The 13216-nt window shown below is 32.8% G+C and overlaps 1 protein-coding gene across 1 annotated transcript in view; it reads right to left on the reverse strand.

Moving 5' to 3' along the window:
- Window positions 1-13216, reverse strand: part of LOC131853430 (uncharacterized) — a 106065-nt gene that overhangs the window by 7608 nt on the left and 85241 nt on the right. The window contains exons 4-8 of the mRNA XM_059204314.1: window positions 6988-7085; window positions 4025-4238; window positions 3418-3569; window positions 2068-2258; window positions 639-749 (exon numbers count right to left, since the gene is read on the reverse strand). Coding sequence (XP_059060297.1) covers window positions 639-749; window positions 2068-2258; window positions 3418-3569; window positions 4025-4238; window positions 6988-7085 — 766 coding nt within the window. The remainder of the gene's footprint in view (window positions 1-638; window positions 750-2067; window positions 2259-3417; window positions 3570-4024; window positions 4239-6987; window positions 7086-13216) is intronic.

The following is a 13216-nucleotide window of genomic DNA, read 5'->3' on the forward strand; positions in this document are numbered from 1 at the left end:
ATTTCAAATTGAATACAGGTATAAATCATAGACAATAAGGGAGGAGTATTTTTCTTTATTATTAATGTATAGTCGCAAAGTTTAAATATAGAACGTGTGACAAAAAATACTTATGATAAATAAATAGGAAGCCACTACAAGCCGGTGCCGTTTAATTCCACAAATGCGAAAAAGTGTACCAAATTGTAAAAATAATTAATAGAAATTGACAATACAAATAGTGCATAGAATTTACTGTCACAAAAATAACTCGCAAATCGTATTGCAATGGTCCTGAGTCTTAAACAGTCTATAAAGCTCTAACACGAAGAATTCACAAATGAACGCACAGTTTACAAACTGGTGTTCATTTCACAAAGAACTAAATACAAGAACAGCACAAAAATTTAACGCACAGAGTATATTTCAACGTAACATAAAATTAACAAATAACATTCAAAGTTCAGATAATGAGGTTAAATGCATAATAGCTGCTCTAAATTTACTTTCAGACTTATTTTGGGTACACTTACTTATATCACGCACTTCGCTCGTGGCGATATAAATTTTATCGTACAAAGCAGCAATAGAGGGGAATGTTGCGTTATTCATGTATCTGAACCTTCAATGTACGGCATGGAGTGGTCACGCTCGCTCACCGGGCGCCGCGCGGTGGTCAAGGCGGAGGGAAGACGGCGGCCGTGGGTGGGGGGGAGGTAGCGCGTCAGACACTACCAGGGGTGTTTGCGGGGACTCCAATGGTTTCGTACCTGTAAACGTTTTCATTATTCATTACACTGGGGTCATATATATATATACAAATATATATACATATAAATATATATATATATACATACATATATATATACATACATATATATATATATATATATATATATATATGAAGATGTTACAAGGAGTTCGATTATGTAAATACAATAGTTTCTTATTTAATACAATAATAATATGAGTTTAATCTATGAACAATGACTTCAATGACTTAGAGTTCAATGTTTAAAATGAGAAATGATTGCAAGAGTACTTACTTTTAAGACCTAATAATATTACTTGATATAAAAGCATATTCAGTTAATATTTAGTTTTTTATTACTGTTACTCCATATTTTGTAAATATAATACATACGTTATTCGTTACATATTACTTAGCCTTCACGAACTTTTAATGATTGACCTCATAAAATATTCCTACTAGTGTGGCGACCTCAAAATTATTGCAGGTGCTCGATAAATGCTTGTGCTTTAGGGGCGTTTTTGTAGCCTATGATATTTACAGACTTAAGATACACAATTTCTTTGTAGCTTAGGATGAGACATTTACTATCAATAGTGGAATGAGATAGGAAATAATGATAGTAAATTGGATAATCACAAAAATATGAATTTATTAAAAAGTCTGTGTTTGGTATTTAAATATGTTATTCTCGATGCCAAGATAAAATTAGTGGTATCTAGTCTCTTTTGAATATTATTGTTAATTGTTATTATTTTTTAAGGTTATAGTCATCACAGAGTTTGAAGATAGTAAAAATCGTTTAATTTTATCTCTTCTAAAACTCTGGAATTCCCAGACGAAATATTTTATATATTCCTTAACTTTTATTACAAACTCTTCTAAATTCTTAATATTTAAGTAATCTATAAATTACCTACGAAGGATGTGAAAATAATTAGAGCGAGTATGTCCCCAACATTTGTCTGTTTATTATTTGAAGAGCTTACTTTGTGTCCGTAGGATGTTTGTCTATAAAATATTATGGATGTAAAGATAGTTATTGGATTATTCACCCGAGGTAGTCTAGTAAAATATCATCTGCGTGGATACCTCAGTCTCACCTATTTCAGCTGCCAAACAGCTTGCATCGTTAGCTGTATTTCTGTTTTATTGTGGTGCGATTAGGCAGTGAAATTTAAGTATAAGAAGCGTGGCATCTTAGTCCATCAAAATGGCCACGCATGAGTCGTGTCACGGGTATCACATGACGGCGTGATGACCATGAATATCGTTACTGCTTCCCATCAGGTTGACTGTCAACGTTTCATTTCAATTACACAAAAAATATATCTCACCAACAAAAGAGCTTTCAAGCCAATACAACTTTTGGCTGGAACGCGGTGACGGCTGACTGTCCAAGTCACCATTGGCCGGCTCCAAACCAGAAACGTAATGCACGATCGCCGATGTGACTTCTTTGATCGATGATTGGATCTCCTCAGATGCCTTCGAAGACGCCGATTGCTGCAGGAGGGAAGATGCTAGCCTGAAATAAAGTAGATTGATTGTTTTATGATAAATATTCTTATTCTTGTGTAGGTCTATTATCGAAGTTACACGGTGAAGTTATGAAAATGGTCTACCAATAAAATCTTTATAATTATAAGTTTTAATATAAATATTCTAAAGATACTGTGTTTTTATTATTAAAATTAATTCAATAATTATATAATATTAATTTATGACATATTAGGTAATGGAGACTTATGTTTAAAAGTATACGGTTAATTTTAATATTGGCTGTAGACGTTTGTAGGTGCCTTAGATTTGTATTATAATATATACATCTGTAAAGTGAAGGTCAGGGAACAGTAGTGTCTTGTAACAGTTTTCCTATTTACTTTTACATATGTCTCTTCATTTGTTTAAATTTTGTATATATATTACAATAACATATAAAAAAACCTATTGAAGTTTTTTACAAGTATCCCGATTAATGAAGGACAATGAATGGTCTCTGTATAATTTCTACTATCTACAGCTCGAGAACACCTTATTAGTAATATACTAACTGAAAGAGAAGCTCGCGACATTGAGTTTTTTTTTTAATTTATTGTTTATTGTTGATAACAAAAAAAAATGTGTGTCAATTTATATATCTGACTGACATTCCGGTGAACATCGATATCCAATTTAAAAAAAAAAACTAATCCGAGAGACGCCGGTAATCCACCACTGTTGTATTCAAATATATTCAGCGAAACGTGGGCTTGTTGCGTTGACCACAATATCGACTGGACAATACTTCTGACTACCCCATTTGGTTTACAGTCGTGATGGTATTTTTTTTATTAAGGGTTTAGGTATTGTCAGTTGCTAAAACCTGAAGCACTGCGACCTGCATAGATCTATTGTGTTCGCCCTTTTTCAAAGTTAGCTACCCAGACCCATCACGGACAAAAATTTAAAGATATTCATAGCAGCGATGGTTTTTATCTTCTCAGGATAGAGTGTATACTTTCCAAAGGAATTATTTCGTATGTTTGTGTGGACAACCACATAGGATGTGTAGTGTGCGTTTCGTCTTCAGCTTGGCAAAATCTGCAGATTTTTGTTGAGCACATGCTTAAGTTTGCAATGTGTTTATTCAATTTGCAGTCTTGAGGGTCCTAGTCGTGATGATATGTCTGTAGCATATAACTCACCTCTCATGAGGCGTTCGTGGGGTGTTGTTCAAGCGTTCCTGACTCCTCCAGCCGAGGTAGGGCTGACGAGCACTGAAAGAGGAGCGGGCAGACGGGGAACAAAGCGGGCTGGTGCCGCGGATGCTGCTACGCGTTGACGAACAAGGCGAAGTCTGTAACATATGAGAAGACATATTATTATTACCTGCATATGTAAAACTATGATTTATTTGACGGCCTCGATGGTCAAACGGTTTAACACATTTTTATTTCCGATGGTCGCGGGTTCGATTCTGTATTAGATTTTTATAAAATGCTATAATAGTAACTATATATGTTAATAGATTTAGCAAGCATAATTATGCGGGAAAAACGTAGTGCTAATAATAAACACTAAAATATCTGTACTAATATTATAAACATTAAAGATTCAATTTATCTATGTTATAACGAACTAAACAAGTGAAGTCCAATTATATCATTTCATAAACGGTGTCTATAATATATGTAGTAAAAATTGACATTATTTGATTGTAAATTTAATTCTAGTTGAAATATTATTTTGTATACTTATTTGGTTACTCACTTTACTATTATCATAAAATAAAATGGTTGATTGTTTAGGTACCTGATTAGAGTTAAGTCTGCTAGTAGACCACCGTCCAAAGCTGGTCGTATGGGGGGACAACTGTGGCGGTGGTGGCTGGCAGTTAGCGCCTCCCAGGCTACCAAGTGACGTAGTCTTCGAGTTGAGGCCGCTCCATCTTGTCGCTGACGCGGACGCGTCAGAGAGACGCTTGCGGAGGAGAAAGCCCTCGCGAGGGGCTGGTGCGTTTTTGTACCTGAAAGTAAATAATGCATTTCATATAGGTACATTTTGTTAAGTAGCGTAATTTTATAACTTAAGGGTATCAACAAATTATGTTCATCGTATTGATTTATACTTTTACATTTTAATAGGCCAGAGCTATGATCTCTTTGTAAGTACAGTTAAATACTTGTGATGGGAAATCCCGCTCTTCTAAGGTTGTTTATTATTTTTCTATATACATGTATACATGCTAAACATAGAAACATTTCTATATGAATTTTGTGATTTTTGATATGACATAAATAACGTGTACTTTCCACTGTTTTAAACTTTTTACGCGATTGTTGACACATCAAACAACATACATGGGATATTTACCCTTACTATATTATATTATAGTATTAATGATTATTATATATGTTCGGTCATGGGGCAATTGGCACGACTCGAATATTGTCGAAATATAGATCAAGAATAACATAATCATGGTAAATATCGTCATAGTTAGTAATATACTGTATTTGGTGACCTCTTCGCAGCCCCCCTTGAAAACCATAATTTCGGCATGATGGGTTAACTGATTTAACTTCGCCTTATCTATTAAAAAAATCCATATCCCTTCTATATAACCGTAGGTACTATATAACCACGCAACTTGCTTAGCTTGACATTTTTCCTGTTTTTGCAACTTTTATTTCTTTTTCATCGTTGTTTCCCTTTTATCACAGATAACATAATATTACGAATTGTGATCTTATATATCTCTCCACGATAAATGAGCTATACAATAGTACAATATTTTACAAGCAAACATACTAATAAACTCGTCAATTTGATATGTGTATTAGTATAGATGTACTTTCCAGTAGATTAATAAACAGTACAATGAATATCAGGGGCAGCTATATTGGACGGGTGACTGCAAGTCTGAGATCAGCATTTTCCATAATTTCCCTGGATATTAGCCAAGTTGAAGGTATGTAGGCGGCATGAAAATTTTGCGAACGTACTTAATACCTTCAATGCCAAAGGCCTCCTACTAAAAATCTATTTACGGGTATATATATATACCTCTTGACTGATTTCCTCTCATTCAGTTACTCTACTAATTCGTTGTATATTTATTATTTTAACTCTAATGAATTAGTGCGCGTAAGTAGTTTGTATTCACACATTTTAGCTTATAAATGTAAAATTACAACTAAAATATTTAAAAGAGCTATACGCGAGTTTTTATCGATCTTATTGGGATGAGACAACTTTTTGAAGGAGCTGTAGATAAAATAAAATTATAATAAATATTCAAAACTGCTTAAATATAAGTTTATTTGAATTAGAATTTTCTATTCCATTCATAAATGTAGCAATAAGAAAAGAGCTTTAATAAAAAAAACTAATATATAAGTACATGAGGATTTTATGTGCTTTAGGTACGCTACACCTTCAGAACAAGTTAATCGTTTTCATTCATTTTTTCTTTTAAAATTCTCTAACATTTGGAGAAGGTAGTTACGAAATAATAATTAAGAAAATTGTTCAGAAACTTTTTAGAAAACTAAACGTTTAAGAAAACTAAACGATTATTTTAACGTCGCGCTTGACAGTTTGCGTTACAATGAGACAGGAAAACGTCTGTTAGAATTCTTAAGTCGGTCAGCTGGTATACGTCTTAGTACCAATAATAATTTCATTAGTACATCAAGAAAAATATCTTGCTCTGCGATTCTACTCGTAGTAAAGTTTCAAACTATTACCCAAGTTTTGTATACATCACACACACATGTACGTATCGTAAATTTTCAATAACTAACATATTTCAATATTTATTAACAATTAATTAAATAGTGATCTAGTACTAAACTAACTGCAAGAATATCACATTAAACTGTAAATTTAATTAGATTTGATGTTAAAAAAAGTACATAGGAAGCAAAAGATGTAGTAGATGTTAATTTTTAGTGCTATATATTAAGATTTACATGTTTAATATTAAAATAATGTCAGTATTAATAAAATAGACCCCGTATTTCGCCATCGCTTTGGCATATAAAATTTTAGGAATATATAATATAAATAATAAACACTGCATCTAAATAATCAAATTACATACATATGTTCTTTGTAAATATAAATGTAGTAAGTTATCAATTTTACACTTGATCTTAGTGGAGTTATACCATAGAGGTTCTAAGACTTTTGAATACAAGCGTATGATTAATCTAGTCGGATCATGCTCTAATTAGAATCATTAATTACAATAAAAGATAATTAAGGGTAATCTACCCTGTAGTGGCGTGAGAATATGCAATAGCAATTGAAAATGATGAGTTATTGACTTCATAATACATCTCTAAATTGAATGATTATTTATAAATAACTTACAACATTATATTCAATATGAAATAATTAAATATAAGGACCATTGGCATTACATGAAAATGTACATGGAATTTTTATATTTGTACCATTTTGATTGTTTATATGTAACTGGAATGGTAAAAAAACTAATCGCCTATATACAGTAATAGTACCACGGACATCTTGGCGTCATCTTTCATTAGTAGTATCCCTTATAAGGTGTCATGCCTCTATACGTTGTAAATTCTCTACTATATCTCGCTAGGAGACCTAGTTTGATGGCAGACATAGGTGAGACTAGACACGCAGACCATTTCGTAAAAACTTCTCGGTAAATATACAAAAATGTAAATATTTTTCGTTTAAGACGATACGTTTGCTGTAAATATAATAGTAGTAGTATAATAATTTATGGAACTTACCATTCCGGCACATTGAGCTTCTGCAACGATCTTTGTACACGCAGCTCGTGCTCAGAGAGCACACGGTCCGAATTCTTCTGCAATTCGTTCTCAGGAGGCTGTAACAATTAAAATTAAATTTATAATGATTTTAAAATAATGCATATTAACAATGTATCTCATAAATAGAAAAAGTTATATACCAAAATAAATGCTGAAGAAAGCGGAAGCTTTGGCTCTTCATAACATTGTTAAGTAAAACATCTTTAAATTTTTAATAAATTCCTGGTTTATTATATACTAATACATATATACATATACTTATGGACATTTAAAATATAATTCAGAAACATATTTTACTACTGACGTTTAGCGACATTTACCGATTGCATTATATCATCAATAGGCACTAAACGATAAACTGATGCACAAAACGAAGTGTTAAAGTTCATGTTTTCATCACTTTTATCTTCAAAATTTCTCAAAGGTGATGAATCACTCATTCCTTTCTCGATTTTTAGTGTTTGATGTATTTTATAAATTGCAAATCTGGCATATTCGATGTCTTCATCGTCGCTTTCTTCTGTTAATACGAAAGGTTCAGTAATTGCGTAGTGCGATCTACTTCTTAACTCTTCTCCAGACTCAATTATGTCTTCCGATCTTAAAATACTTTCACTTATTCCACAATCTTCTATAATTTCAGACCATGACGCAAAATACTCGGAGCTATTTGTATTGTTTCCTGATGCTTGCATTAAATCTGAAACTCCGTAAATAGTTTCATTCCATGAGTCGCCATAACTGCGGCTACTATCTGAATCAGTTATTACAGAATTCAAATTAAAACTCACTTTTCTTTTAGTTTTCTTCAAAGTGGACGTTGCTGGTATTGTATCTGAATTTGAAAAGCCTTGTAATATTTTATGTCTTTCAAAGTCATCATAGTCTGGAATATCAAGATCAATGAAATTATCGTTTGATGATGACGGAGTAATAATGGAGCAATTTCTATCATTATTTTGTTGTAGATCAGCTATGGGTGGTGGAGGCACATTTTCTAGTAAACGCATAAAAAAATTTCGTATCCTTTCATCTTTATCGTCAGTAGAAACTATATCAGGTGTTTTGTGTATTTGTATATTATTATTCACAATAGATGGATCTTCTGGTAATTTGTTATTAAGAACTGTGTTACTGCTATGACTAGAGTGTGCAAGAAGATTGCATTGAGATGAATTTCGTTTTCTTGTATCAATTTTTCGCACTTCTATTTTAGACTTCCATTCACGGTGTTTGATTTTAAAACCATTTAAACTCATTGAATTTTCATCTTCAGATTCGCTTCTTGGTATATCAGGATGCTTAGCGTAATAAACATCCCTTGAAAGTGGTTTGATATATGCATGTTCCGGTTTAACGTCTTCAAAGGGTTCCATTTCTTCTGTAATCCATATATTATCCAAGCACTGCCAAAATACATTTCTTTGAAGCACTTCTTCCGTTGTTAAAAGCACTATCGACACCATTTCAGTTAAGTAGTTGCTAGTTGTAGACTACGTTCTCAACTGAACTGAGTATATATTATTGTTTAGTTCTAAATAAATATTTTCTTGTCATTAAGAATGTTGTTTCAAAATAATTTGCCAAAATTAACTAATGATAGGTAAATGAAATATGAATTGTTAATCGTTTACTCTCGTATTATGTTTACTATTTATGTGTGTATACAACAGTGAACTTTTGCATTGTTATTCTACATTGCTCAGTGATTTGGAAAATAACTTATCAAAGTACAATGCAGGTCAGATGATCGTTGGTTGCGAAACTTTTTAATGAAAGATTCTTTTGAAGGTTAGTATAGAAAAGAGCGGGAGTTATGTGCTCTTTTGGGTAGAGGACTCACCCTGACGTCGGAGGAGGCTAGCAGCGCGCAAGGCCCCAGCAGTCCTACACTTTCCCAGCAAGTCATCTCCACAATGACCTTGTTCCTCACTCACGACTAGTCCATTGCACCTTATACACGCATGCCAATACTGATATCGGCCCGTAATGCACCACCGACTTCGTAATACCACATTACGTAAGTCCTCATGTCACGCTCGAAAACTAACCAATACCTTACTAACAAATAAAGCGACTACATTCAAAGCTACTAGAATCTTCCGAGTGGAAGTGAAGAAGCAAGCTGCAATATCGAAGCGGAAAGCGTTCGCCAATCAAATCAGAATAACGTTGCTTATTGAACGACAAATCCAATTACAAGACTGAATCGGAGCGATCGCGGAGCTTCGGAGCTTAAGGTCGCTCTGCGAGCTGCACGGGAGCCGGGGCTGGGTCTGGCATGTGCCGCTTGGCTCGGACTCACGCGTTGGCCACTGCGGCTGTCCGCATCGTGGTACATAGAGGATGGGGTCGAGGGGACAGGTGGCCGCGGCGCTGCCTCCTGCCAGACTGAGGCGCGGCGCGTGTCCTTGGCCAGCGCGCACGCGCACTCTGAATACCCTTTACTAAGTTTCTAGTGCCTTCAACAATATGAGTATTCTAATTAGCATTTTCTTCTCAACGTCATCTCTGTGTCTAGTCAACCGATACGTAACATTGTCGCTTTCCGCTACCGAAATGTCTGCTGATTCAACGAGAGATTTTTATTAGCGGTGCTCTATATAACGAGCGATGGATATTGATATATTCGTAATAGTCGTTACACAAGAGATTCAGCTGAGCAATATCTCCGAAGCTTTCATTTCACGTCATGTGATTGTTTGTATTCGAGGGTGTGGCATTGCGTGATATTCTGACCTCGGATAACCTTATCTAATTACCCTTAATGGTCAGGAATGATCACAATTTCAGTTAATGTAAACTATTATCAATTTAATATCTATTTCTGTGGGAATAGTTTACTGATTCTATAAGGTAGAACAACTACTCCTGGGGTCATTCTAAGAAAGATTTAGTCTAGCTCTATTATTATGGTAGCTGCACCATGACACTGGATTATAACATTCTGGATTCGACATGAATATATATATATATATATATGTCTAATGAACATAAACATATATATATGTATATATACATATATATAACTCAAAGGTGTCTGATGTAGTGATCTATCAACTAATAGCCCAAACCACCAGACGGATCGGGCTGAAATTGGCATGCAGGTAGATGTTATGACATAGGCATCCGCTAAGAATGGATTTTGATTAATTCTACCCCCAAAGGGATAAAATAGGGGATGACAGTTTGTATGAAACTTTGTCAATTTTAAACCGATCGGGCTGAGACTTTGCACGCATAAAGCAACTCTGACGTAGGCATTCCCTGAGAAAGGATTTTGATAAATTCCACCCCCAAGGGGATAAATTAACGCGAACGAAGCCGCGAGCAAAAGCTAGTACAATATATATAACAACATGTAATATACGACATATTACATGTTGTTATATATACTGACTGTACTGTAAAGGTATTTAATAAAGTATTAAGTTATTTCCCATAAACAGCATGCAGTAGGTACATCGAGAGGAAACGCATGAAATGTAGACCATGACCTATTTCACTGCTGGATACGTGTGGATGTATGTCACACATACAAATATATATGTATGTATGTACAGATGCACATTGACGTCATCGTAAATAATTGTCGGGATGTAACGTAATATTGATGTACTACATACTGATATTGTTTTTTAAAATGTTTAATGTTTAAAATGTTTATATTTGGAATTTATTTCAAGTGCTGAGTATGAATAATCTTTATTTAAATTATATTGAAAAGATATCCGATTATACATGTAACTATTAATAAGCATCTAGCTATTAAGCGCGGGATGTTACGTCACTCAAATGTACTTATGTAATATGCATGTACCTATTTCCGTTGTTCTGACAGCTAAGTACTTTGATGATGGTTAGATTAGTTTTCAATTTGAGATAATTTTAAGATGACAATGACGTCCATTATATTCTTCTATTTAAGACGACCTCGGTGGTCTAGCAGTTTAGCACACCGCCTTACATCCAATAGTCGCGAGTTCGATTCTTCGCACGGTACAAACATATAGTTACATACGAGTACATTATATTATAATATACATTGTATTCATGAGTATGATTGTATGTATATTATGTATGTTATTTTTAAAAAAAATGTAACTACATATTTGATTTAGTTGTCTGGTATCTATAACACTAGATCTACTTAGAGTGGGACTAGATGACGCTGTGAATCGTCCTAAGGTATTCTTATTATTAAATGATTTATACTAAAAGGAATAATTACAGTTATCCAATTGTTTTATAAATAATATTTTATTGGTATTAAATTTAGAAATTAGAATTTCGTGTAAGCTTACACCTAACCTAACCTAACGGGAATGTGTAAATTATTTAGATTGAAAAATAAATCTCTATATTGTAGTAAAACACAAACAAACAGAAAATCCGATAAACTAACTTAAGCTAAGTCTACCCGACACGTCACGCGAACAATGTTACATTATATTTAATTTTAAAACCATTGCGTGATATTTTGGGGTTTTAAAAGTACTTAATGTTCCTGAACGAAAATAATAGCTGCCTTTATATTGTTTATATCAATTTAACTTTTTATAATTGCGTCTAACTAGATTAAAAAAATAATGTAGAGATTCTATTTCGTTTTATTCATTCTTCAATTTCAATACATTGCACTTAATAATACAAATTTTGGGAAAATCGACTAGACTTTTCATTATAAAGTTATTTTTTTCATATATTGTATTTTTTTAGTTAATTCAGTATTACATTCCAGCGCCATATGTAAAAAAGAACAATATTCATTATCCACTGTCAACAGTGGGTTGATTGTTATATTTCAGTAGTGGCAGTAATGACCTTATTGACATTGGTAATATATTGTTATTTATTTATAAATTAGATGTCCACGGTATAATCTGCAAAACAATGCAATCTGCTACTGAAGCCTTGACTCGGTATGCAATTAACATTATAATTGTATTGTCTTAAAAAAAACTAATTAAGAGACGAGTCTACAAAAAAACCCTACTGGAAACGAAATAGATAACATCAGTTTGTGTTTATTAAAACTAGTAATACTAATTGAATATCATAATATTTATTAATAAAAACTATTGTTCTGTATATAAGTAATAATTACGATTGCAAGAGTGCAAATATTTGTTAAAATTTCGGTTACATAGCTACTTAAAAGTGAAAATAACCTAAAGAATCCTGCTATTTACTCTACATCTAATCTAATCTTTATCTATACATATAAATAAAATTGGAGTGTCTGTTTGTAATATTGAAATAACCGTTTTTTACCACAAGCATATGAATATACGGTATATATACCAAATTAACATTTTTTACCATTTTTGTCAGTCTGTCTTTGTGTCTGTTTGTTCCGGCTAATCTCCGAAATGGCTGGACCGATGTTGATGGGACTTTATTGGCAGTTAGCTGATGTAATAAGGAGTAACTTAGGCTACTGTTATTTTAGAAAAATTCTTTTATTTTAGAAAAATAAAGTAAATGCCATGCAGACGACGTCGCCGGTGCATTTAGTCTTTAATAAATTCATGGACAGTGCAATAACTATCTATTATGTGTTAAATTTGCTGGTAAAAACATATGACGGAATTATGATCAAACTTTTAGAATATATTAATAAATAAGGGTCAATTTATAAATACGAATAAACTAAAAATAGGAATTGTTTAAATAATAACCCTGTTTCAATGTGGCGCATTGGAAATCAATGATTATATATGATATAACCTCGACAATAAAATTAATTACATGTTGTCTTAATATTTAATACCTAAACCTACCTTAGTATTTAATACTTAAAATTATAATTTATTGGAATATTTTTCAATATTTCTTTTATAAATTAATTTTTCTTTTTCGATTTATATGTATGTATATAATGTGCGTGCTCTTTATCATTATTGTTGTTGCCATTTTTTTTATTATTATTTTCTAGTGCCATCTATCAGCTTTTCCTTTTGTCTTTTCCTCCGCTACCCCAAAGTAGAGAAGAGCTTGTATAAGCGTTAAGACTGCTTTTGCCCTATTACTCTGGTACTTTTGATTCCTGTAATCTATCTGGTCCATTAAAGATATAAATAAATAATTTATGACATAATAAGCGATGGAATCGTATTGATAATTTATTTGTTGTTGTTTGTTAATTATCACCAATAAATGGCGTCTAAAAATACACGTGTATGAA

The sequence above is a fragment of the Achroia grisella genome, unplaced genomic scaffold (genome assembly GCF_030625045.1).
Source record: "Achroia grisella isolate CSIRO2021 unplaced genomic scaffold, CSIRO_AGI_Agris_v1 utg902, whole genome shotgun sequence".
NCBI classification, from domain to species: Eukaryota; Metazoa; Arthropoda; class Insecta; order Lepidoptera; family Pyralidae; genus Achroia; species Achroia grisella.